At 41.8% G+C, this 27,298-nt stretch overlaps 1 protein-coding gene across 1 annotated transcript; it reads left to right on the plus strand.

Annotated features, from left to right (window-relative positions):
• Positions 1–306: 306 nt before the first annotated feature.
• NPM1 (nucleophosmin 1) lies at positions 307–22,240 on the plus strand. Its single transcript, XM_073355994.1, has 11 exons — positions 307–460; positions 1,433–1,512; positions 9,685–9,804; positions 10,838–10,931; positions 12,244–12,344; positions 13,327–13,391; positions 14,493–14,547; positions 16,649–16,738; positions 18,747–18,854; positions 20,504–20,578; positions 21,887–22,240. Exons 1-11 carry the CDS (start codon positions 400–402, stop codon positions 21,923–21,925), a joined length of 888 nt encoding a protein of 295 aa, XP_073212095.1. The 5' UTR covers positions 307–399; the 3' UTR covers positions 21,926–22,240.
• The last annotated feature ends 5,058 nt before the right edge of the window (positions 22,241–27,298 follow it).

Below are 27,298 nucleotides of genomic sequence, written 5' to 3' on the forward strand. Positions count from 1 at the left end.
TTCCCCTCAGCCGCAGTTAACTTGTGTTCGCGTGGAGGGGCGCGGCTCAGGGGGGTTGCCGCGAGTGATAATAGCCAGGAGCAGGGGACACCGACCGCCATTTTGAACACAAGACGCCCCCCCTTTCCCGGGTTGAGGGGACAGAGAGCTCGCGAGAGCCCACACAGCAAGGAAGCGAAGGAGCACGCGAGCGAAGCCGGCGCACGCGCAGGTAGACACTAGGGGGTCGCATGGCTGCCGCGGTGGAGAAAGGCAAGGGGAAGGGGCGGGGTTACAGAGTGCAGCTCTCGCGAGAACACGGAGGCTATATAGTGGTGTGGGGGTGGCGAAAGCTTCCCCTCAGTGCAATTCCGTCCGGAGAGCGCAGCCACTACCCTCCCGAGGAGCAGGCCCGAGACCATGGAGGACAGCATGGACATGGAGAGCATGGGCCCTCTGCGCCCCCAGACCTTCCTCTTCGGTAACGACCCGCGCCGCCCACGATCGGGCCCGTCCCGCCTGGGGACCGCTATCCTCGCGGGCATGGCGCGGCCGCCTGGGCCCAGGCTGCTCGCGGGGTGGCCGCGCGCACGGGGGCTGAGGGGGGGGCGGGACGAGGGTTCGCGGCGGGGACTCCGCAGAGCCGCTCTAGGAGCGGCAGCCCCCCCACCCCTCCGACCCCACGTGGCTGGCGCTCGCACGTGGCGTCTGCTCCGGCCTCGAGCTCCTGGCAGCGGCCGCCGCTTTGTTCCTCCTGCTCCCCGCGTTCCCCAGGCGGCAGCAGCCGCTTCTCCCCGGGGCTGGTTCCCGAGCTAGCTAGTTCCGAGCGGCTAGTTCCCGGGGATGCGCTTCCCTCGCGCGCGGCGGGCCTGCAGCCGGTAAATGCCCTGGGCGCACACGGCAGCGTGGGGCGGCTGCGTCTCGGGGTGAAGCACGTGGAAGGGCCGCGCTGTGAGCAGAGAAAAGGCGTGGGCGGAACCGGGCCCCGCTTGTGAACCCCGCAGGCCCATATTTAGTACGCGATCGGCCCCACTGCAGCTAACTGTTTTAATACATTTGAATCTCAGCAGCTTTCACAAATGATTCTCTGAGACCCCTTAAAAATTACGGACACTTGCGAATTACCAATCAGGTGACCAAATAAGAAGCAAATATTGTGCTCTGCCTTTTTCTAGCGTACTAACAAATGTTCTGTCCTTTTTTTTTTTAAAGGTTAGCTTTGGTATTGAGACCTCGCTGCGTTTCTTTCTGCTATTAAATCTGAGATGTGAGCATTGAGGAACCCTGCATTTTGTATACAAATTTAGATTTTTGAAGTGCAAGCTTGTAGGTTTTGGCTTTACTAACGTCTAATAAATAAGTACTGAAAGGAAAGACATTTTAATATGTAATAAGTATATGTGCAGTTTTATAGTTAAAATATTTTACCTGTAACTTAACCGAACTTTTGCAGGTTGTGAACTAAAAGCAGATAAGGAGTATCACTTCAAGGTGCACGATGAGGAAAATGAACACCAGTTGTCACTGAGAACAGTAAGTCCTCATGCTCGGAAATTTAAGATTATGGTCCTGTGGAAGGTAGCTTTCAGCCTTCATAATCATGGGAATCATAAATGAAAATCATTGAATCACTTTTATCCTGCTGTATAGTTTTGTGTGTTGGATGTTGTGCTCCATTGTATTTCAGTGGTGCTTTTGTGAAATTTATAAAAGCTACTTAAGTATTTTGAGATAGATACTTAAAAGTAAAATTACATGAAACTTGTTATTTTCTATTCAGTTTCCATAATTTGTATTTAAATTTCTTCAGAATTATTGATGTAATTAAAATTTACTAAGAACTCTTCTTTTTTGATGAAGAGAAATTAATTTTAAAATAAGCATGTTATGTATGTCAGATTTATATGTCGGAACGCTGTTTTGGAAAAGTAAAAACAATTTAATACAAATTGAGTAATGATTATACCTTTCACTACTGCAAAAATTAAAATACCTGTATGTCAAGCTTAAGCATTTACTTACCAAGCAATTTGTTCAGTTGCTTGCCAGTTTAAGAATTCAGGATACTTTTCTATTGCAAGACTTGATGAAATAACTGTGTGATATCACTGCTTTTGCCATATAGCAGGGTGGATTGATTTAAGTCACTGATTTTAATCATTGCAAGCAGGAAACTTTAATTTAAATCCTCAATTTTAGTCATGTTTTGCATTTTTTCCTTTGTCTTACAGATGTTGATTTTCATTTGTTAATCAAAATATTTTGATTTGCAGCTAAACATAGCCTTTATGTTAAGTTTGGTGGTGGTTTTTGCTAGCAACATATTTAATTATGCTGTGACATATCTTAACTTACACTTAGATTCTTAATTTTTACTTGTTAGAAAATGGTGAATGATGTACTTTGACAATGGTTTTTTATTACTTTTTCTCATGCTGTATTTGGATAGAAATGCAAATTTAATTAAAATGCACAAAATAAAATTTTAACTTTACTAAATAAAACTACTTTAAATGTGCTGGTACATAAGAAAAAAGTTGAACAAAACATGGTTTGTGTTTAAAGCTAAGTAAGTCTTATCTGTAGTTAGTGAGTTGAACTGATTATGTCTGGTCACCATATCCTTCAAGATTTTAGAACTAGTAGATCTCATACAAACATAAGAATGGCCCTACTGAGTCAGACCAAAGGTCCATATAGCCCAGTATCCTGTCTTCCAAAAGTGGCCAGTGCTGGGTACCCCAGAGAGAATGAACAGAACAGGTAATCAAGTGATCCATCCCCTGTCGCTCATTCCCAGCTTCTGGCAAACAGGCTAGGGACACTATTCATAGAATCATAGAATATCAGGGTTGGAAGGGACCTCAGGAGGTCATCTAGTCCAACCCCCTGCTCAAAGCAGGACCAATCCCCAACTAAATCATCCCAGCCAGGGCTTTGTCAAGCCTGACCTTAAAAATATCTAAGGAAGGCGATTCCACCAGCTCCCTAGGTAACGCATTCCAGTGTTTCACCACCCTCTTAGTGAAAAAGTTTTTCCTAATATCCAACCTAAACCTCCCCCACTGCAACTTGAGACCATTACTCCTTGTTCTGTCATCCGCTACCACTGAGAACAGTCTAGAGCCATCCTCTTGGGAACCCCCTTTCAGGTAGTTGAAAGCAGCTATCAGATCCCCCCTCAGTCTTCTCTTCCATAGACTAAACATCCCCAGTTCCCTCAGCCTCTCTTCATAACTCATGTGTTCCAGTCCCCTAATCATTTTTGTTGCCGTCTGCTGGACTCTTTCCAATTTTTCCACATCCTTCTTGCAGTGTGGGGCCCAAAACTGGACACAGTACTCCAGATGACGCCTCACCAATGTTGAATAGAGGGGAACAATCACATCCCTCGATCTGCTGGCAATGCCCCTACTTATACATCCCAAAATGCCATTGGCCTTCTTGGCAACAAGGGCACACTGTTGACTCATATGCGCTTCTCATCCACTGTATCCCCTAGGTCCTTTTCTGCAGAACTGCTGCCTAGCCATTCGGTTCCTAGTCTGTAGCGGTGCATGGGATTCTTCCGTCCTAAGTGCAGGACTCTGCACTTGTCCTTGTTGAACCTCATCAGATTTCTTTTGGCCCAATCCTCTAGCTTGTCTAGGTCCCTCTTTATCCTATCCCTACCCTCCAGCGTATCTACCTTTCCTCCCAGTTTAGTGTCACCTGCAGACTTGCTGAGGGTGCAATCCTCACCAGCTTTCAAATCATTTATGAAGATATTGAACAAAACCGGCCCGAGGACCGACCCTTGGGGCATTCCGCTTGATACCGCCTGCCAACTAGACATGGAGCCATTGATCACTACCCGTTGAGCCCGACAATCTAGCCAACTTTCTATCCACCTTATAGTCCACTCATCCAGCCCATACTTCTTTAACTTGCTGGCAAGAATACTGTTGGAGACGGTGTCAAAGGCTTTGCTAAAGTAAAGGAACAACATGTCCACCGCTTTACCCTCATCCACAGAGCCAGTTATCTCATCATAGAAGGCAATTAGATTAGTCAGGCATGACTTGTCTTTGGTGAATCCATGCTGACTGTTTCTGATCACTTTCCTCTCCTCTAAGTGCTTCAGAATTGATTCCTTGAGGACCTGCTCCATGATTTTTCCAGGGACTGAAGTGAGGCTGACTGGCCTGTAGTTGCCAGGATCATTCTCCTTCCCTTTTTTAAAGATTGGCACTACATTAGCCTTTTTCCAGTCATCGTCCGGGACTTCCCCAGATCGCCATGAGTTTTCAAAGATATTCCTGCCCATCCTGGCTAATAGTCATTGATTGACCTAGCCTCCATGAATTTATCTAGTTCTTTTTTGAACCCTGTTATGGTCGTGGCCTTCACAACATCCTCTGACAAGGAGTTCCACAGGTTGACTGTGCATTGTGTGAAGAAATATGTTCTTTTGTTTGTTTTAAACGTGCTGCCTATTAACTTCATTTGGTGACCCCTAGTTCGTGTTATGAGAAGCAGTAAACACTTATCTACTTTCTCTACACCCGTCATAGACTTCAGTCGTATCTCCCTTTAGCTGTCTTTCTCAAGCTGAAGAGTCCCAGTCTTATTAATCTCTCATACGGAAGCTGTTCCATACCCCTAATCATTTTTGTTACGCTTTTCTGAACCTTTTCCATTTCCAATATATCCTTTTTGAGATGGGGTGACCACATCTGCAGAGTATTCAAGATGTGGGCTACAATGGATTTATATAGAGGCAGTATAATGTTTTCTGTCCTATTTTCTATCCCCTTCTTAATTATTCCCAGCGTTCCGTTTGCTTTTTTGACTGCCACTGCACATTGAGTGCATGTTTTCAAAGAACTATCCACAATGATTCCAAGATCTTTCTTGAGTGGTAACAGCTAATTTAGACCCCATCATTTTATATGTAAATTGGGATTGTTTTCCAATGTGCATTACTTTGCATTTATCGACATTAAATTTCATCTGCCATTTTGTTGCCCAGTCAGCCAGTTTTGAGAGATCCTTTTGTAGCTCTTCACAGTCTGCCTGGGTCTTAACTATCTTTAGTAATTTTGTCACCTCACTGTTACCCCTTTTTCCAGTTCATTTATGAAAACGTTGAATAGGACTGGTCCCAGAAGAGACCCCTGGGGGACACCACTATTTACTATCTCATCCTTTCACACATAGTTTTATTCATCGTTTGGAAGAAGAAAACAAGCTTTCCTGCCTTTTCAACTCCTGGTTGTTTTTAACTGTTCATGAGTTAGTCATTAAACTGAAATGAAGAAAATAGCCTCTTCTGCAAATGCAGAGAATATTGCTATCAACAGCTGGGTTAGAACTTCAATAAACTCTGGTTCCAGGTGCTTAACCAGGGACTCTCTCCAGTTCAGTGGTTTGAAACTTGGCAGCAAATGTAGTGCTTAATATTATTTTTGTATTTATTTGAATCATTTTAATAATTATAGTAAATTTAGCCCTTAACATAAGATGTTGATTTCAAATCTAATTTAAAATACTTACAATCTTTGATTTTTATATACTCTGCACATAATTTAATAAAGTACAGTATCTTTCATTTATTTCTTCCTAAAACATTTAATGTAGTGATCGATGCAGAATGCCAGAAATGTCTACATTTCAGTGGTGGACTGAAGTGATTTCTATACATAGTCTGTAAAGCTCCTTGAGATTTTTTTGGATGAAACTGTAAATAGCAGCAGTTGATGAAATCATGCTTAAGTGTAGAAAATGCTCTCTTACTCAGATTTCTTTTAATGTCTTTACCTGTTGATGAGGGAAAGAAAACCCTGGACTCAGTTTAGAAGATGTTCCTTTAAAACATATAATTATGAAGTAATTATGTATGCATGTTAATGCAGGGGCGGGCAAACTTTTTGGCCTGAGGACCACATCGGGTTGTATGGCTGTGTCTCCCCAAACAGCCAGGCGTGGCTCTGACCCCGCCCCCCTGATGCCCCCTCCGGTGAATCCTGCCCCATCCAACCTCCCTGTCCCCGATGCTTGTGCGCACCCCTCCCTGTCCCCTGCCCCATCCTTCCCTCCCTGCCCCCTGACTGTCCCCCTGCCACTCCATCCTCTGACCACCCCTGCCACTATCCATGCCCCTGACCACCACCCCGAACTCCCCTGCCCTCTGTCCAACCCCCATCCTGTCCCCTTACTGCGCTGCCTGGAGCACTGGTGGCTGGCAGCGCTAGAGCCGCGCCGCCCAGAGCACCAGGACAGGCAGCCATGCTGCCTGGCTGGAGCCATCCATGCCACTGTGCAGCACAGAGCACCGGGTCAGCCCGCAGTTCTGCAGCTGCGCTACTGGCAGAAGCTCGCAGCCCTGCACTGGCATCACAGTGAGCTGAGGCTGCGGGGGAGGGGGAACAGCAGGGGAGGGGCCGGGCAGGAGGGTCCTGCGGGCCGTAGTTTGCCCACCTCTGTTATTGAATGTTTTTCAGTTTGCTTTTAAAGAGAATAAGCATTGAAATGCAAAATTAAATTATTTTAATATTAATATTAAATTACATTTATTTTCACAATGCTGAATATGGCTGAATATGGAGCTCTAAGGGGGATAATGGTACTTTTACAATTGTTTGTAGCTGTTTAAAAATCAAAGCAAGAAAATGATTAAATTTTGCAGTTGATAGACTTTTTACACAAGACGAGCTTAAAAAACATCAATATTTAAGTGTTACATTTTTCTTGCTTTTTCTGGAGTTTTACTGCTTAATTGTCCTTATTTTTGAAGCATGTCAAAGACTGGAGATTGAGCTCTTGGGTGTACCCAAAATCAGTCATGTAATATGAAGACTATTAAATTGTGATAAGTGAAAGCCAAATTAAGTTACATGATAGCAAAGAGCTGGGTACTTAAGTCTGCCTAGTCATTCTTGTGTTAGTTCCTATACACTGTCTCCTGTTCAGAAGAACATACAATCATTACGAGAGCAATGATTCACTTACTAAATGAAACATAACTTTACTGGAGCCAACTGTAGGTTATTCAGTCGTGGATATCATAAGAAAGCTCACACTAAAAAGTACTGTCGGGGGCGGGGGGGAATCTATACAGTCTGAAACTGATGCACAATTTTGCTGCAATCCTAACAGTGGGAAAAGGCATTGCCTCTAATGCAGTTACTGTGGGATAAGAGCCGTTCTTATTCATAAACACACTTCTAGCAGTTAAGGTGTCACATACAAACTCAAAGGAGTAAAGTTAGGCCAGTTGCCTGCCTGCTTCTCCACCACACTTCAGCACTGTCACAATCGCCATATGCTATAGGGAACACACATTTTTAGCTCTGCTTGAGTGTGGAGGGATGAAAGCCTTCCAGCATCAGTACAGAAAGTTTGTTCTGAAATATTCAGCATCCTGGACAGCATTTTTCATAATTTAACAAATTGTAATTTATTAATAAATGCATAGTAAGCCTCTAAAAAGTAGCCCATCCCTTAAATAAATGCTACGAAGATCAGTTTAAAAAAAATGCCATTTGAGGCTAAAAAAATCATGACACTCAAAATAAAATTCTTAAGGGTCTGATATTTAAATAAACCTCAGGATAACATTGATTTGAAAAATTTCAGGAAGTTCAATCTTTAAGCGGATTGGGTTGTAAATCAGTGGAAGGTGTATATTTTTCATAGTAAACGGGTTGATTCCCTGTATTTAATGAAGAGTGAAACCAAGCCTTTACAATAAGTTCTTCATTGGGGTTGTGGAGTGTACATTACTAGGAATTGAGATTGTATTTTTGTCTAAAAGATACTCTAGTCTAATCAAACAGGGATTAAAAAATTCCAGAAAGTTCTGTTGCCTGTGTTACGCAGTTCGTCAGATTTCGATCACAATGATCCCTTCTGAATGTCTAATCTGTAAATCTATAGTTTGTACTGCAGTAGTCTCCAGAGACCCCACTTCATAGAAAACTGTCCCTGCCCCCAGGAGTTTCCAGATGAAATATAGATATGCTAATTTACATAAATATTCTCCCAGTAGATGGGGAAGAGGTGAAGTAGATAAAATGGAATCTTCTGATTGTATGTTTAGGAGGTAAAGGTCATAATGAACTACATGTGAACTATATATACGGCAATACATGACATAAATCACTGAGTAGCCTTTCAGATGCTTAACTTGTCTGGAGTAGGTATAGAGAGGTTATTTTACCTCTATTGCGCACTGGTGCTACTGTTTCTGTGTTGAGTTTTGGGGCCCACAAATCGAGAGATTTTAATAAATTGGAGAGGGTTCAGAGAAGAGCCAGAACAATGATGAAAAAAGTTAGAAAACATGTCTTATAGTGATAGACTTGGGCAGCTCAATCTATTTAACTTAACAAAGACAAGGTTAAGGGGTTATTTGGTTACCTTCTATAAGTTCCTACATGGGGAACAAAGATTTAATGAGCCCTTCAATATAGCAGAGAAAGGTATAACACAGTGGCTGGAAGTTGAAGCTAGGAAAATTCAGACAGGAAATGAGGGGTGATGGTGGATTTTCCATCATTAACTTTAAAATCAAGATTGGGTGTCTTTCTAAAAGATCTGGTCTAGCAATTATTTTATGGAAGTATTATGGCCTGTGCTATACAGGACATCAGACTACATGATCACCATGGTTCCTTATAGATTCTGTGGCCATAAGTTACATGGCTTCCTGACGCAAACTCAGCTGCTACTCATAGCTGTTGGAAGGCTATTAGCCGCTCCTCTGAGCTGCTAATGCAGTCTCTTGCCACAAAAGGATAGGGTGGGCAGATCAACAGACATACAAAACAGTTGCTATCAGTCAGCAAAACACAGCAGAACCGTTGTCCCTGGTTTTTATGTGAAAGGATAGACACTTACCTATTCATTTTCTCCACACCATTCATGACTTTATAGACCTTTGTCAAGTCTCCCCTTAGTTGTCTTGTCTTCTAAGCTGAATGGTCCCAATCCTTCTAATCTCTCTTCACATAGAGGATGTTCCATACCCTTAATCGTTTTTGTTGCCCTCTACTTCTTTCAATCCTAACCTTTTTTGAGATGGTGCGACCAGAACTGTGTGCAATATTGAATAAACAAGCAGTAGCCTTAATCAGATCTTATAAGATACTGGCCTCACTTTCATCACAGGTACCTGGCTAGAACTCCTGTCTGGACCAAACAGCTTTCCCCAGCCAGTTAATTGGTATGGTGTAAGTCTAGAGAGAACAAGAGGTGAGGTGGCTGTGCTGTTTTCATCTGTGCAAGTCAGTGTCCCTGGAATATCCGTTACCAGATGGATTCACCTGGCCCACTAGATCAGTTTGATCTTAGTCACTATGGTTTTGGGGAATGATGGAACTATACAAATATACAACTAAACACTATAAAAACCTTGTTTTGTTCAATGTATATTATAGCATAAAAAGTTCAGTTTGGTTACTATTTTCTCATTATTGAAAATTAATAATTCAGGTTATATCTAACTGCAGTCTGATGCTAATTAAATAAGTCTCTGGTGGTTTCACTGCAGAAAGATATCCAAAAAACATATCTTTACTTAGTCTTAAGGGGTAAAAATACTGTTAAAATTGTGAATTACTTTCAAATACATTTTAAATTCTAAGTTTCTTCTAACAGTTTTGGCAATTTAAGAATGGTGGTTCAGCTTTTCATAAAGGATAATATATTTCACTTCTTGCATAGGTCAGTTTGGGTGCTGGTGCCAAAGATGAATTACATGTCATAGAAGCAGAGGCATTGGACTATGAAGGGAACCCTATTAAAGTCACGCTGGCATCTTTGAAAATGTCAGTCCAGCCTACGGTAAGGACAAACCTATATATTATTGATAAACTTTGGTGTCAAGTGGTAATCTCAGCTAAGAAACACTAACAAAGTAGAAATAATAAAGCAAATCCTTGTTTCTAACTTCAGGAGTTAAATGAGAATTTTTAAAATACTTCTGTTTCATTTGTATTCTTGGATGGGTCTCTGGTCAGTTCATTCTCAGGTTCTTGGACATGAGCATAACTGTCATTTAATTTGGAAAATGGAAGAATTTTTAACTTTATAAAGCTTCCATTTTAATTAAAATATGGGGGGGGGAAATTGGGTGGTCTAATGTTTCTTTAATCTCTTAATGGAAGCTTATTTTGTGCTAAGCTGGATCTGAGTGGGTTTCCTTAATTTAGAGCGATTTCAGTTATTTGTAAATCACAGTGCATGTTGCTCAGCAAATGTGCACCTAGGTGTTCATTCATAACTGCACGTGTCAGTGATGAATTTCTGTTGCTTTATTCATTAGTCCTGTAGAGCCAACAAGTGTGAGATAGATGTTACTCCTTATGCATAGTTTATTCCAACTGCACCTGTGCATACCCTTTGGGGGAAGGCATTGGGTTACACAGTGGTGAAGAGATGATTATAAAGGTGGAATTGAGGGGCCAGGTAGACCCGCACAACCTATATACTGATGTTGATCTATAGTGAGATGAGAACTCAGTTTGATTCTCAGACCCCAGGGAGGTTTTTAGATACCTGCCAGGGTTCTCTCTTGGTCTTACCTGTTTAATATGAGTCTAGTGGAACACTGTAGAGCATGAGTGAGGTACTGTACTGGGTACCACTTGTATGTGGGTTATAAATAATGCCTGCTGAACATTCTAATAATTCCTTCTTGACTGTTGCTATGAGGAAGCTGCTGGTTTGTTGTGTTTGTGTTAATGCCAGCTCTTTCAGCTCTACCATTTTCATAGTTTCTGCATCATTTCGGTTGGCTGCCTGTTCTGGCACTTATTATTTGGTGGTCAGGTGTTGACTAAGTTGCTGTTAAATAACCAACATACTTTCTCTTCAGGTTTCTTTAGGTGGCTTTGAGATTACACCTCCAGTTGTTTTGAGGTTGAAATGTGGTTCAGGGCCAGTTCATGTCAGTGGCCAGCATCTTGTAGGTATGTTATATTTAAAAATGCATTGAGAAGACTTACAAGTTTCATATTAGTCACAAATATAGAATACATTCTAAACCAGGGGTCTCAGACTCAAATGACCACGAGGGCCACGTGAGGACTAGTACATTGGCCCGAGGGCCGCACCACTGACCCCTGGCCCTAACCCCACTCCACCCCTTCTCTGAGGGCCTGCCTCTTCCCACCCCTTCCCTGAAATCCCCACCCCCAACTCCACCCCCTCCCTGCCCACAGGGGGTCGGGGTGCGGGGTGCAGCAGGGGGTTCAGGGCGGGGGGGGGGGCTCAGGGCAGGGGGTTCGGCTGCAGGAGGGGTTCTGGGGGTGGGTCCAGCCTGGTGCGCACATGGGTCTGTGTGTTGCCCTGGCTGCTCCCACGGCCAATGGGAGCTTTGGGGGGGGGTACCTGGAGGAGCGGCCAGGGCAACACAGAGACCCCTGTGCCCCTCCTCCCCCAGGTCCTATCCACTTCCGGGAGCAGCGTAGGGGCCAGGCAGGCAGGGAGCCTGCCCTGTCCCCAGTGTGTGCCAGGCTGGAGCTACTCTAGGTAAATGCTGGTGGGGTGTGGGTGCCATGGGGAGCTGGCGGGCTGCAGAAAATAAGTACGCGGGCGGCGTGTTTGAGACCCCTGTTCCAAACTGACCAAACTGGTGAGAGTTTGTGTCAGCCCAGGTAAAGCTCCCTCTGCTGGACACACTAGGCCAAAAAGGACCCTTCTACAAAAGCATGAGCCCATGTTCCTCTTTCAGCCTCTGGTTTTAAATGCTATCATTAACACCCAGTTTCTTTGTTTCCTCTTTCTGGGAAAATTCCACTGCTTTAGACTCCTGCCCTATCCAGAGTAGTTGGAAAAAACTGGTGTCAGCTAAGATGTGGCCATTCCATTGTCCTAAGATTGTTCCCATTCAAATGGGAACAATGTTATGTTAATGATTCTCCATTGTCCCTGGTCCTAGAAGGACACAACCCTTACACTAATAGTATATGACTGACCCCATGTCTAGTGAAACATTCATCAATAAATTTTGTAAAATTAACCATATTTATAGGTTGAACATAGAAAGATACCCCAAATAGTCACAGCTTGATTTTTGGGTAACATGGTTGCTTACTAGTGGAAAAACTACTTCTGCATTTGTTAATTCTAAAACCCCTCAAGGGAACTCCAGTTCTAGAAAATGGACAGTGATGTGTGTTTTGAGGTTAAAAAATGACCCATTTTTTTTGTAGCTCTGGGTGACCCTAATATGGTAAACACTTTGACCTTGTACAAAAATATTCATGTATTGTTTCTTAGCATTAGAGGAAGAACCAGAGTCTGAAGATGAAGATGAAGTGAAGATATTAAACACTTCCGCGAAGAGACCAGCAAGCGGAATAGCAGCTAAAACTCCACAGGTAGAGTTGACGTTTCTTATGAAGTAAGTTCAGGACTTTCTCCTGGAAGAGTTTATATCACTACCACCTAAAGCAGAGTAAGCAGCTGGATTCCTTACAGCGATTAAGGTGGTGATTGTTGACAACTGTAGGAGAAAGGTTACTTGGTACTCAGATCCTGGAAATCAGTACGAAGGACTTTCCCATACATGGTTCTAAAGTATATTTAACAGTATTTTTAAAGTCTGACTGGATGTTAGTGGTTAGCATTTTTCAGTTTGCTTTTTAGTGTAAAAATTGGGGTTGAATGTATAACTGGTGGTAGTGAAAAACCATATCCTGTGTAGTTAAATTGCAGATAATGCACAAAGATGGGCCTTGTCACATAGTATTCCATGCTAGTATTCTTTTAGTTTGTAGCATCAGCTGTATTTTTAAAACAAATGCATATCTTGGCTTATGGTGAGCATATGGTTAACTCCTTTAACTTCATCAGTGTTTAAACTTGCTTCCGGTGTTTTAGACCTTGGGCTTTCTTTTCTTGGTTCTTGTTACAGGGATTTGGTAAACCTTTTAATTTATTGACATTAACAGAACTGATTTTTCTGACTTGTCTACATCTATAAAAGTTGCAGTGGTTCAATTTTAACTTAATTTAAAAAATGATTTAGTTAAACCAGGTCCTTAAAACTCATTGGTTTTAAACCAGTATCGTTTTAGTTTGTGTCCGTAAATTTACCAATACAAAGTAATCCAATACAATTCAGGTGTAAATCAGTTTGAAGTACCAACACACAAGTTGGCACCAGGTTACTTATTTGATATAAAGTGACACATTTAAACTGGTGGAACTCTAGAAGAGGCCTTCATCTTGTTGGGGATACAGTACTGTTTATGGGAAGAGCAAATTTCTGACAAACCTTGTGTACCATCTGTATTGCACATTCAGAAAACCATTTGTTTAACTTTGTAACCAGATTTGTAACAAATCTTTTCTCTAAAGAAAAAAGCAAAACTGTTAGAAGATGATGAGGATGAAGATGACGACGATGAGGATGAAGATGAAGAGTGTGTATCTTTCTCCTTTCTTTTTGCAATGCATTTTGAAATGTTTCGTTTTCAGAGGTAGTGACTTCCAAGCATGAAAAATATGCATGACATTGAATCAAGGGTATTTAGTTCTTACTTAGCCTAGAAATTTTATAGTGAGCGTTACCTCCAAATATGATTTGGCTTCATGTGTCATGATGTTGTATAGATTACGTTCAACACTGACTCAATATTGGGAGTCTGTTTTAGGCATTTGGGAAAGTGATGGGCTCTTTCTTTTTTTAAAAAAAAGAGATTCTCTATACGTATGTGCAAGAATTTTTTTGAAGGAAATGGTGTTGAGATATTCCAGTTCAGTTAGAGGAGCAGGGCTAATTGTCTTATTGAAGCACATAAATGAATCCAGGAGCACTTGCTGAAGTGCTTCTGTGAGAGGCTGCTGTGTTGAAAACTGTAAGGGAAAACAAATGATAAAAAATGACATCTGACCCCTTCAGCAAAACTTCTTAATCTTCTGGCAGCGCGCTACTTCTGTACTAAAGCAGAATCTAGAGGTAGCATAGGGGGTGAGAAAACCAGAGGGGAGAGAAGTGTTAGGGGCAAGTGCAAAGGTAGGCAGAAGTGGAGATCTGAAAGAAGGGAAGAAAGCCATTTAAGCCGAACAACCTAGGTTTTAAATCTTCTATTATGAACACTTTTTTGTAGAGCATCTTAATATATATTTTTCTCATTACTTTATAAATACAAAACTCTGCAGAGTATGCTGCATGTACTTGAAGTGGCAATTTCCAAGCATGAGAGAGTTTTCCTAAGTTACTCTTACTGCAGTAGTAAGTGGAAGAAAATTAGAAAAATGGTCTTCAGTGTTTGAAAGATTCTCTGCTTTGCTTGATACCCATTCTTCCAAGATGGGTAGTAAAATATTAACCTTATAGAAGATTCTTTTCAAGTTGGTGGTCTAACTTGCTTTTGACAAAGTCCACTTACTTCACTAAAACATCTTCCATTGAAAGAACAGGAATGAGGATGAAGTCACTGAAAAATGAACTGTTTGGGTTAATTGAAACAGTTATGTACCTATTGGGGTGGGCTTCTTAGTAATGTAATTTTTAATTCTAGTGATGATGATGATGATTTAGATGAAGAGGAAGAAGAGAAGATTCCAATGAAGAAAGTAAGTAGTCTTCCTATTTGAGACCATGTTTGTCTGGATTTTTGAAAACTTGCAGATCTTTAGTATCAGTCACCCTAAAACATAATGAAAATCGTGGTTACATATTTAGGTAGTAGAAACTTCTGTCTCAGATACACATGACTGTTGTAGCTTTCTGCTTATTTTATGTAATTCAGTTTCAACTTTGAGACCATTGAGGTAATGCAAAAACCCAAGTAGTTGGCTCAACCCTGTATGTACAGCCCTGCAGAAAACTTATCAGTATGCTACAGGAAATTAAACCACCGGCTTTCATTTCATTCAGAATTATTTCATCTACAAATTATATATGAATAGTTATTTAATTCAGTTTCTGTTGTCACAGTTGTGCTGCAGACTCAAAGCCTCTAACTTTTAAAAACAGTTTTGCCCAAAGTTTGTTTTTACTTACTGATACTGTTAACAGGTTAGTTGTCTTGAACTTCCAGGTTTCTTTTATTGGTTAGTCTCTAAGGTGCCACAAGTACTCCTTTTCTTTTTGCGAATACAGACTAACACGGCTGTTACTCTGAAACCTTTAACTAATCCAGTTAATCCTAGGTTTTTTCTTTGCATGCTCATACATAACGTTCCTTAATCCTCCTTGGTATATTTGGCCAACTCTCAAACTAAGTATGTGCTAGTTCAAGGGCTCCCAGTGGAATTGGGGCACATAATTTAGTAGAGTTTGCCAGGTGTGGGCATAAACATTATTGTAATTAGCTAGAAAATGAGTTGGTACAAAATTGGGTACTGGGGGGCAGAGGAGTTTGGCCTGGCAAATCCCATAATGAAAATGGGGTGCAGCCTGGTTCCAGTATCAGTCGGCCATAGAGTGCACCTCTTCTGAAGAAATCCAGGGATTTCTTGGTAAGCTTGGGTGTTGATCACCAAGTGTGGAGGGGGATGGAAATCTTCAGATAATTTTAGGATATGTCAAGTATTACAGAAGTTTATTTTCATCTTTAAAACTTGTAAATTTATCCTGTAGGGAAACTTCTTTTATGTAAAATATCCAGCTGCCTGGGAAAAGCTTATTTGTGTTGTTTTTCACTGCAAATGATCGATTTGATGTTTAAAATTGTCAACCTGCACTCCTTAAATTAATCTTTCAGTCTTTTTGCAGACTTGGGACAGCATCACATCACTTCATATTTCAAAAGTTACCTTAATCAAAAGGGCTAGGTCTTTTAAATAAAAGCTTGGCTGGTCTGTACACAAACTTGTACTGAAATAACAAAGTGGTTTCTAATTCACAGCCTGTTTGGTTGTGAGTTCTGTCCAATCCTAGCTATCCTTCCATTTTCCATTCAGTTGTGCATATATGCTTATAACTAGTGAATTGTAGACTTATAATTGGAGTACAAACTTTGGAATGTGTTGATAGGAAATCTTAATCGCTCCATTGTGCTTTTTCTTATCTGTAGCAAGTAATTAACACTTGACCTATCAAATTCCCCATTCCATGTGTGTTCACCCCCTTTGGCCCTGTTATGTGGCAACTGTTCAAGTGCCAGTAGGAGTGCCTTTAGACCATTATTTGCCCTGCTACAGGGCAAATAGCTGATACTATATAGTGGTACCAGCTGTTTTCTTGCTCATGGAGTTTGGCATAGCAAAAGCAGCAGTGACTTGTTTGTCAAAGTAATCCGGTTTTGCATATAGGATTTAGTAGAATAAAACACAAGGTATCTCCTATGTGTACCCCCTTTGCTCCCGAAAACCTGCATACTTTCTGCCAAAATGACCTGCATATTCATTCTACTTTCATTTGATGTAACGGACCGGAATTTGTCTGCAGTGTATCAGAAGCCCATCTTAGATTTTTATAACCTAGACAATTTCAAGTCCTTTAGATTGTGGTTATTTTCACTGCTAAAGTGAGTTCCCTCATTATGAGAAATGCAAGGAAAAATCAGTGTTCTCTTAAATGAGAATAAACCTTTCTAGTTTGTCAAGTATTAAAAAAAATAAAAATAAATATCTTTGTTCTAAACGGTTTACTTTTGTTCTCCAATTTGCGGTTATTACATAACTTCCTTCGATTGTGAAGATGCTAAGTGTAAAATTCTTTTAACTTCAGCCTGCCCGGGATTTGTCAGCAAAAAGTACTCCGAAATCAAAGCAGAATGGAAAAGATTCTAAGCCGTCCACGCCGGCATCTAAATCAAAAGTGAGTGACTACGTATAATGGGGAAAAAAATTCAGTTGAGTGTAACATATGAATGTTGGAAGCGGCGTAGCAGTTCTAGTTGTATTCACCCATAACTTGGTTTCTCGCTTAAAGACTGGACTCATTTCATTATCCACATCTTTTCATTTAAGGATAAAGTTAATAAGGGAACTGGGGTATACAGGCTCTTGGGTGAGCAATCAGCACTGATCTGAATTTGAAAAGAGAATGGTTTATTATCTAGGTTAGCTCAACTAACCATGGACTGCAAAGGGTAGCCAGCTCAGAGCTTAGAAACCCTGAGATACCTACTCTCTCAGATGTTTTGTTCAGCACAGAAGTGGATATGGTCTAGTCACATCCTTGTTATGGTTAGATCTTGACCACCTCCATTGAGGCTAGGATTTGCCTTTGCTCCTGTCCAGTAAGGTGACCTGTTTTGATTAATGTAAGTATTAAGCTTGAGTTCTTAATCCTATCAAATGGCCCCTTAATCAGTGCCAAGCAATTCTCATGTGCTTTTGATTCAGTGACTGCATAAAAAGCCCTTTCCGTTTGCTCTTCACTGACCACATGTGAACTGTGAACTAGGAAAGTTAGGCGGTGCTAGAAATCATTCTGCAAATTTTTGAAATCCTACTGCCATGATTAGTGAGGCAAAGGATTTCTTCTCCACAATAGTGTCCAAGCTCCTAACCAATGCATATGAACGAAGATAGCAGTCATCTTGGGAAAAGTAGCAGGCTAGATTTAAGTAAAAAAGCCATCAGTCCAGGTGATAGCCCTTCTTCAGCATTCCCTCCCCCACCCCCCCACCCCCAAAACAACAAAAACCCACACTTTCTGGAGCATGCAGGCATTTGGCTTTTTAGTAGCTTTTTGAGATTGTTTTGAATGAGAGCTATCTGAACTTAGTCCAGATAAGTGAAGTAATGATGGGAAAGGAAAGATCGGGTCTAAGCCTTTGCGCTACAGTCATAGTTCAGACAACTGTTCTTTGCTAGAAAGGCAAGAAAAAATAATTTTCCAGCCAAGCAACTAGAGGCTTGCAGATGTATACTATCCCTTTAGCTGGAATTATCTATAGAATTATAATTAGTAGCTGGAGCAGACATGCACCACTGTTGATGCTGATAACTACCAGCCTAATGGTAATAGGTTGTCTTAGGGCATGGCTACACTGGAAACTTCAAAGTGCTGCTGTGGGAATGCTCCCACGGCAGCGCTTTGAAGTGCGAGTGTGATTGCGCGCAAGCACTGGAAGAGAGCTCTCCCAGTGCTCCTGGTAATCCACCTCCACAAGGGGATTAGCTGGGAGCACAGCTCCCAGTGCTTGGAGCCTGTCTACACTAGCGCTTTAAAGCGCTCAGACTTGCTGCGCTCAGGGGGGTGATTTTTCACACCCCTGAGCCAGCAAGTTAGAGTGCTATAAAATGTGTCGACAGGCCCTTAGTGTTTTTAAGTTGGGTAGTTCCTATTAAGTTTTGCCTTTTATGTTTGTCTTTGGAAGAACTGGGTAGATAATTTTCCTGAGAAGAAAAAGGCACACAGACATTTTTCTGTGATTTGGTAATATACCATTTTGTAGTACAGAACGTATTGTTTGTACCATCAATATCAATCTAAAGTTTGAGTGGTTTGTACATGTGCCCTCTTAAAACCTGTCACCACTTGAAGTGAGGAGCACAAATTAAATAATTTTCCATTTTGTGATGACTTTTCTAATACCTTATTGAAGATTGAGAACATAAAATCTACTGGTGCAACAGTCATATGGAAACTGGAGCAAGAAGGAATCATCCAGTATTAATATCCATATTTGGTCTTAGTATGCTTAAATGATGTCCAATATATTTTTTATATTCAGTCGCTTCCTTTGTATTGTTTGAACAGTGTTTTAATAACTTCATTTCTAAAACAAAAGCTGAAAGTAGTGAGAGAATTATAGTAGCTTCTTTGCAATGGCAAAATCTTGACAAATGTGTAACAAACTGGCTGCTTGTTTCAGACTCCGGCATCTAATAAAAAGGAAAATAAACCACAAAGTCCAAAATCACCAAAAGTACCCCTTTCGCTAGAGGAGATTAAAGCAAAGATGCAGGCAACCATAGAAAAGGTGAGTTTAAACTGATGGAAATGTTCATTTTCCAAATGGAATACTTTGTCCTGGATTTCAAGTAGTTCAGCAATGCTATCCTGATGGAAAGGAGATGTGACAAATATCCTACTAGAAGACACTGAGACGTCAATATGAAAATGGCATTGTAGGGTTTCATGTTTTCAGTCTTCCCTGTCTTCAACATTAATTATGCACTCACACTTAAATTTCAAACTCTCTTAAAATTAGACACCTGAAGTCATATGTAGATACCTAAATCAGCATTTAAATGTCTAATTGGTAATAAAGATGCACAAGGTTGAAATTTTGGCCCTCATTTTGTAAGTAAAAGCTTGTTGGTCTAGCCCCAGAGACCCTTGTGCGGAATCTGTTAAGGTATGGGTACTTCCTCATTCATCACCTTCAATAAAGAGTTTCACAGACTGAGTTACGCCTTCAGTAATAACTGTGTAACCACCATATCTTCAGTGAGGTTTGGCTAGGTGTAAATGATGGTATAGATGGAGAAACAGGTCGCTATTTTATTCACTTTCAAAGTAACCACACCCTTTACAGCAGACTTAACTTGGAGTGAGTGTGAGCATCTCACTTGTGCAGAGTGGGTAAATATTAGTAATGCTGCGATTTAGTCACAGGTATTTTTAGTAAAAGTCATGGACAGGTCATGGGCAATAAACAAAAATGCATGGCCTGTGACCTGTCCATGACTTATACCTGTGATTAAATCTTGCTGGGAGGGGGAAGGAGAAGTGGCTGGTGTGGCTCTCCAGGACCACCTGAGCAGCTGACCCCAAGGTCAGCCACACTGGCCCCTGCAGAAGTCACCAAGATTGCGGAAAGTCACAGAATTCATGACTTCCGTGACACACAGAGCCCTGCATATTAGCTTTGTTTTGTCCTTCAGAGTTTGGCTCAAGCTTACCAGTCCTGCTGACCACTTACCTAATTTATAAAATACAAATTGGTTCTAAAATGTAGTCTGACACTTAGTAGAAAACTTGCTTTATCCACACTTTAAGGGTGGAAAACATACTGTGTTAAGCTTACTCATTTTGAATTGTTGGGTATATCATTGCCCTACATGATCTAATAGTGTAAATCTTCAAAATTTTCTTAATGTAATATAATTTTGAATAGCAATTTTTTTGGTGTATGATTGTACAGGATAGGTGGTGGTGATTTTAAAAGAAAATATGGAGGGTGCTGGGGACCACAAGTCCCTGGATGTCTTTAAGAGCTTTAGTCTGCAAATTACTTGTACATTGAATTCCAGAGATGCGTTCCAACTTCATAGATGCCTCACACTTAGATGCATGTGGATATTAACAGCCAGCAATATAAGCTATAAAAATGTTGGCCACTGATGCTGAGATGTGATAGACATTATGTTTGTTTTTTTTAAGGCCAGTCAATTGCATAGGCAAGGGCCTCATACTGGGTGATGGGTTTGGTAAAAACCTTGATGATGCTGAAAATTTTATTTTAAATAACTTTTGATGATAGGGAGGGTTTCCTGACACTATATAGTTAGCTTTGAAAATTTTTACTTGTACTAAGGATTTAAGACTTCTTAAGGGTTCTCCATTTATTGCAGCCATTCAGTGGTTTTACATACTAAACCTTTACCCTTTTTTTTTTTACAATAGGGTTCTGCCCTTCCTAAAGTGGAAGCCAAATTTGTCAACTATGTTAAGAATTGTTTCAGGACACAGGACCAGAAGGTAACTGAATTTACAGTGGCTTGGAAAAATCCAAAAGAACTTCTGTAACAAGATTTATAGATTCTTTTTCACTTTTAATTTCTACAAGCTTTGGACTTTCAAAGGGTTACAAACCACAAACAATACCTCACATTAAATAAATGGAAACTGTTTTAAGGGTTTAGTTGGCTACGATGGAAACGCTAATGTTTTATTACATTTTTCCAGCTTTTATATGGTTAGTGAATTATCTCTTGCTTACTAAACCCACAGAATTTTCCTTTTGGCACCACATTGGCTAAGGAAATGAGCTGTGGTTTTCCCTGCTGCTGCATTTGGCAACTTGGGCAGTCTGCTCTTAAACTCCCTTTTGTTAGGGGATGGGCTGGGAAGGGGGAATTTTGCAATAGAAATTATGGCAGTCTTATTTCTTTGTCTTCCAAAGTCAACTTGACTCTTGTGAAAGGGCATGCCAAAGGCTGGTATCAGAAAGGTACAGGATTAGTTATTGCTTGACATTAGACTAACCTTGCATGTCTTAGATTTCCCTATCAAAATTCCTGAAGCATAAGGAATTTTATCATTGGAAGAAGGTTTTATGCTTTTCCTGCTTTCTCCAGTGGTCAAAGGTGTTAAATTGACTGATAGACAAAATCATAGGTTCTTGAAAGAAAATGTTTAAAAGCAGTTAGTCCCAGCTACTGAAGTTGATTTGACTTAAGTCAGGGCAGACAGAGTTCAGCCAATATTTGCCTAACTGGTCCACCACACCCTTCCTCTTGACTTTCCTTCACTAGATTCTTAGTGTGCAGTCTCTTTTTTAAAAAAAACTGCATTTTCAAGTTTTGCTGAAAAGTATATTTGGTTCAGCAAAGTGCATGGCTTATACTCTGCATAGTATGTAAAGGATTCGTTGCCACATTTTTGTGCCTCTTTCTACAAGACTTTGAGGTGTAATCCTTTTAAGCTAATCAGTATTAAAGCAGAGTAGAAACTTGCCTTTTTACCAGCCCATTGTTTGCCACAAATGGCACTTTTTAGAGGATGACAACTTAACACAAACATCCAAAAACACAACTTACTATGTGTTCAACGTAGAGTTGGATACAGCTTTTTTCAGATTACAGCATTTATGTAGCTTTATTTTAATACTTTTAACCAATAGTATAAATGTGTGGAATAAAGATAAATACAGGAGTAATGATTTTTAAAATACTTCATATATACAGGCATAGTTCAGTCCAGTTACCTCCAAGTTGTACTATCCAGAAGATAGGTAATTACACCATTTTTAACTTCAACTTCTAACATTTTTGTGTATACTTTCAGGTTATTCAAGCTCTCTGGCAGTGGAGACAGACTCTGTAAGAAAGAAAACAGTTTAAACCATTCATTAAAATGTGCAGTCTTATTTCTGTAACCATTAATATTTGGCTGTCCTTTTTATATATGCTGAAAGAACTTTCCCTACTGTCTGATAAATGTCGTCCAGAATACTTTGCCAAGAATGTGTTGTCCAAAATGCCTGTTTAGTTTTTAAAGACGGAACTCCACCCTTTGCTTCATTTTAAATATGTATGGAATGTTTTGATAAGGCATAGTAGAGGTGGTGGTCAGACAAATGGAAATGGTGGGGAGACTAAATGTACATGTGAAAATAAAATTTAGTATTTTGATAAAGTACTATCGTTTCTTTATTTTTGTGGGCTTAGGGGTTGGGTTGCCTGTGTATTGAATGAGAGCTTTTAAGTTCTCATAGGAGTTGCTAAATGTATTCCATATTTTTACCCAAACATGTCTCAATCTCTTTAAATGAGATTTTTAAAAAATGAAATAGTCTGAGATGAGGACAGTGTATGAATCAATAACACGTTGAAGATTGTCAGCCTTACAAACACAACTCTTGCACCATATACCATTGATCACATGAGCTGAACAGGTGCTGAACGTTATTAAACAGTAAGAAACATGGTTGGGGGCAATGATGGATTAATCCTGGCTGCACTCATTTGAAGAAAAGACCTTATCCTTAATTTCCTAGACTGTCCCAAAGTGGCTGTCTTCCCTCTAAGGAGATTGTGTTGGGCCTAATGAGCTTTCTGTGGAAAAATTTGCAGACCTGTGCTGAAGTGTCTGCTCTTTGAGTGCTGTGGTATGCCAGTGTTCTTTGGTTTGGAGTAAACATTTTTAAGACCAGTGGGCTAAAAGTTTTGGAGGGTACATTAGGAAACAGTTTTTAATAGGACCTATTATTGGAATTAACACTGTTCAGAAGATTTTGACACTGCTTGTGGAGATGTGCCATGCATATCTGTTTCTCATCTAACGAGAGAGCATAGCTCTTTTATTCCAAATCATTGGATATCCTTGTTCTGACAATTAAAATAGCTAATCCTTTGTACAGATGCCCCTTGTGCCAAGCTTTTGGGCTTTGGACTAAAACAGCTTCTGGTATGAGTTAATGCCTTTCCAAGTCTCTCTCCTCTGTGGATGAGGCAGTCTGCAAAGGGTATAAATCAAAAATCTTAGTCAGAAATGGCAAAGTTGATAAGTAGAGCCACCACTGGACCCAGGGCATGAAAGGTAGTGTTAAAAACAGAAGATGAGAGAATTGCCTTCCAGGTTGAAATCTGAAAACCTGACCAATTCTTGCTGTGAAATGAAAATGCCAAGGTAAAGCATTTGCCCTTGTGTGTTGAAGCAACGGAAAGGAGCAAGTGAATGATATGGTGTTTACCACTTAACACGTTACTTGGTATCTTTCATTTCTGATCAGGCTATACTCCTGCTGTGTGGTAGGTGGTAATACCTGCATATTGGAAGTGCGTATCTGGTTTATACTGTCACTATGTGAGATTGATAAATGCCCCTTGTGTCAAACTAGTCCTAAATTTTTCAGCAAGGTCTGTAGCAAATGGGAGATGCAGCAGCATTTCAAGAAAAGAGGAGAAAATGACTGCTACAGTATCCTGTATTAATCTGAGGCTGTCTTTGTGCTGTCTTCAGTGTACTGCAGATTTTTATACTGACAGAGGCATTATAGAAGTTGAGGGGCAGGTTTTGGCAGCCTAGTAGACAGCTGGTGCTCTTATCAGCAGGGGAGTTGAGGTACTTTGGGATAAACTCATTAGCTGGATATTTTAGTAAATGTAATGCTAGTCCAATTCACATCATTCCACCCTCCCAATCTATTTCCCAGTGGTTCCTAATGCACTCCTCCTTTTCTTGTTCACATAGGATTCAGGGGGACCACCTTAGTTGCATTCCCTTCCTGTGGAATGGTAACAATTACACAAGTACTGGCCCCCACAGGTTGCGGATATTACTTTCCAGGTGGATGGGTATGTTTTTGCAAGTGTGGATAAATATGGGCTAGCCACCTGATTCAACACTGTAGACCATTGTTCTCACCAAGTCTCTCGTGATAGCCATTAACATTAACTGAGCATTTTGTATACCTACACACACTTCTCCCCATGTTTGCCTTCTGAAGCCATCCCCCACTCATGTCATAAGGTCTCCTGCCCAATGAGTTAACTACAGGTTCATCTCTATTGCTGTCCTCCATCATGTGGCAACTGCCGATAGTTGCTGTAGTGTTCATTATTTGTCGTTGAAATCTCACATTTTGGCTTATCAGTTTGGTTACCCACTTGTTCCCCATGTACCATGCACCCAGCAGTGTTCCCTGCTGCCCACAATCCCCTTTTCTGATGACTCTGGGTGTGCTCCCTCACCCACTAATCGAATTGTTTCAATCCCTTTATGTATGCACTACAGTTGGGATGAATTTGGTCCACCCACCATTCCTTAGGGTGTACAACCAATGTAATAGAGTGAAAGGAGATGTTGAAAAGTGCTGGCTGCACCCTCTCCTGCAATGGTTCTCATGTTTGGTCACCAGGGAATATTCTCAGCTCCAGGCTGCAGCCAATTTTAAATTTGGGCTCTTCCAACTTGGCAGCCATATCACCTGTAGGGTTACATTCTTCAAAATGGTTAACTCGGCATATACACCATGTCCCAACTTCCATCCAAAAACCATATCAGTGTCCCCTTCTTTACCTGATTGGGTTTAGCTGCCCAAAACACCTGGTGTTGGGTTTTTACCTGGGCTGGCTTCACATTGGTGTGGTGTGCCAGCCATGTGTATTCTGGCTACCCAGACTGCGGGTTCCTTTGCCACTTACTTCTGCAGTAATGTTTTCAGCTTGTAGAGCCAATAACACTTTGCAATACGCTGCCCACTTGTTTGTCCCTATAAAATAGTATGCATGTTTAGCAGCCAGTGGGGGTCATGATAGGACTGGACTATTACCTCTGCATTCTCATGAGGTATTTGAATTTCCCTACCTTGAGTAGGTACACAACATCACCTTTTCACACCATCCATACTCAAGTTCCACAGCACTCAAAAGTGTTAATGCACACCCAGTGGTAATGTCAGATACCAAAGGGTACAGGTTAAAGGGTTTCTCCCCATCTGGGGATACCAGCACTGGTTATGTGTTCCTTAGTACCCTCACTACACTCTTCTGACCATTCCCAAATTGAGGCTCAGATTGGGTTGAATAGAGGCTGGGCTATTTCTGCATAATTGGCCATAAAATTCCTGCAAAATTCAGTTAGCCCCAGAAAACTTTGCAAGGTTTTAACATTGGTGGGCAGCTGCAGGGACTGGATTAATTGCACCTGTCCCTTATCAATCTCCCTTCCCACCTGAGATCCCTCCACCCCAGGTAATTTACCCTTGTCTGTCCCATTTGTGCCTTCTTCCTATTGACTTTTAACTCCTCTTTTGCCAAAGCCTGCAGGCCTTGCTCAGTAAGTTCCCTGTCTTCCGCCTCTGTCCCTGACATTAGCAGCAGGTCGTCTACATATTATATTGTATGCATCTTGCTGAATCCACCTCCTCCAGAGCTTGTTTCATGTATCTGTGGAAAATTGCAGGGGAATCCCGATATTCCTGGGGTAGGACTGTCCAGCAAAATTGTCTGCCCTCCCATGTGAATGCGGTTTTCTATTGACATGAGGTAGCTAGTTGTAGAGACCAAAACCCATTAGCTATGTCCAAAATGGTAAAAATTTGGAATTGGGGTCCAATACAGGCCAACATTTCAGGGTACACTGCCACCACTGAGGCTGGTGACTTGGCCAGAGCGTTTAGTGCCCTGTAATTAACAGTGAGGTGCCACGTACCATTTGGCTTTCTCGCTGACCACACAGCAACATTACAAGGGGACGCAACCACTCTAATCAGTCCCCTCTGTTCCAATTCCCCAATAGTTGCCCCTATTTCTGTCAGTGCCTCCCGAGGAATAGGATACTGTTTCTGGGGGGAAGGGTCCATACCACCCTTTCACAATCCAAATTATCCTTAGCCCACACAGGGATGTTTCCATCCTGCTGGGGGTGGTGGGAGGGCATGTGCTGCTTTAATGGTCATAGTGGCTATCCCTATTGGAATGGTATAGCCCTGTCTGTCCTGCTTCTGTCCTCGTAGATATACCGAGCTGTCTAAGTCCAGTACAAGTCCCAGCTTGTGTAAATCTCCTGCCCCCAACAAATTGAGAGTATTATTACAACCCTACATAATCTCCCCTTCCCCCCAGGTACCTTTGATCTGTCCTCTCCTCAGGGTTAATTGTGTCTCCCCTCTTGTTGCCCTTACAACTGTTGCAGTTCCTTCTGAGGGTCTCCCCTGCTCCCATGTGGTTAAACTGATGGTTGCACCAGTGTCTATCAAAAAATCCCTCCTGGGACTCCCTTCGATTGCCTCCTGGAGTGTGGGGCGACCAGATGCATCCCATTCTAAACTGAGAACATGGACAGGATGCCCCTAAGTTGCAACACCCACCTCTGTCCCTCCCACTTGTTTGGGGTGGGACTGGGGATCCTGGCACCAAAGTTGTGTGCCTGGCATTTCAGGCAGTCCCAGTCCCCAGTTGTCCGGGGCAACTTCCCCTCTGATCTGGTAATATCCTGGGTAGTCAGTTTAGCCTGAAGTCTCTGAATGTGTTGCTCTGTAGCTGTCCGTTCGTCCCTACTACTCCCCTGAGACCATGACCCCTCCCTCTACATCCTCCCCTCCTGGCTGATCCACCCCTTTCCGCCTGATACTGACCTCCCAGTGTAATAACATGGACTGGCTTTTCCCCCTGATGCATTCGCCTCCACACAGCTCCAACAAGTTCAGGGTGCTGCAGCTGTAAGTGCCCCACAAACTGTGGATCGCTCAGCTTCAACCATTTCTCCAGCAACTCCACACCCCTACCATGCTCCACACCCCCACCAGGTCCCAGTGCCCCTGCCTGGGGCATCATCCATGGACCGTCCAGGGGATCCACCCAGCACCATGCCCATGCCTGTATGCGATTAAGTATATCCCGCCCTGTTTCCCCAGGGATTCACTATATCTTATTCATCCCCGCAGTACAAGAGTACACACCGAACAGCTGTTTTTCCACCTGTCCCGGGATTAGAAATGGGTGTGCCAGCCTGGCCCCTGCCACATCAATTCCCAAGGGGCCCCGTCTCAAACGACTACACCATATGATCACCTCGTCCTCGTGAGTCAAACTCTCCATCTCCCTGTCCACCTCCACTAGCCACAGCACAAACTGATCCCAATCACCCTGGGGCACCTTTCCCAGCCAGCCCAGCACTGCCTCCCAGTCCTTCAGGGACAAGGGGCAGATTTCCACCCATTCTACTACTTGCGGGACCTGCTCCTCCGACCCT

This window comes from Lepidochelys kempii, chromosome 8, assembly GCF_965140265.1.
Source record: "Lepidochelys kempii isolate rLepKem1 chromosome 8, rLepKem1.hap2, whole genome shotgun sequence".
Classification (NCBI taxonomy): domain Eukaryota; kingdom Metazoa; phylum Chordata; order Testudines; family Cheloniidae; genus Lepidochelys; species Lepidochelys kempii.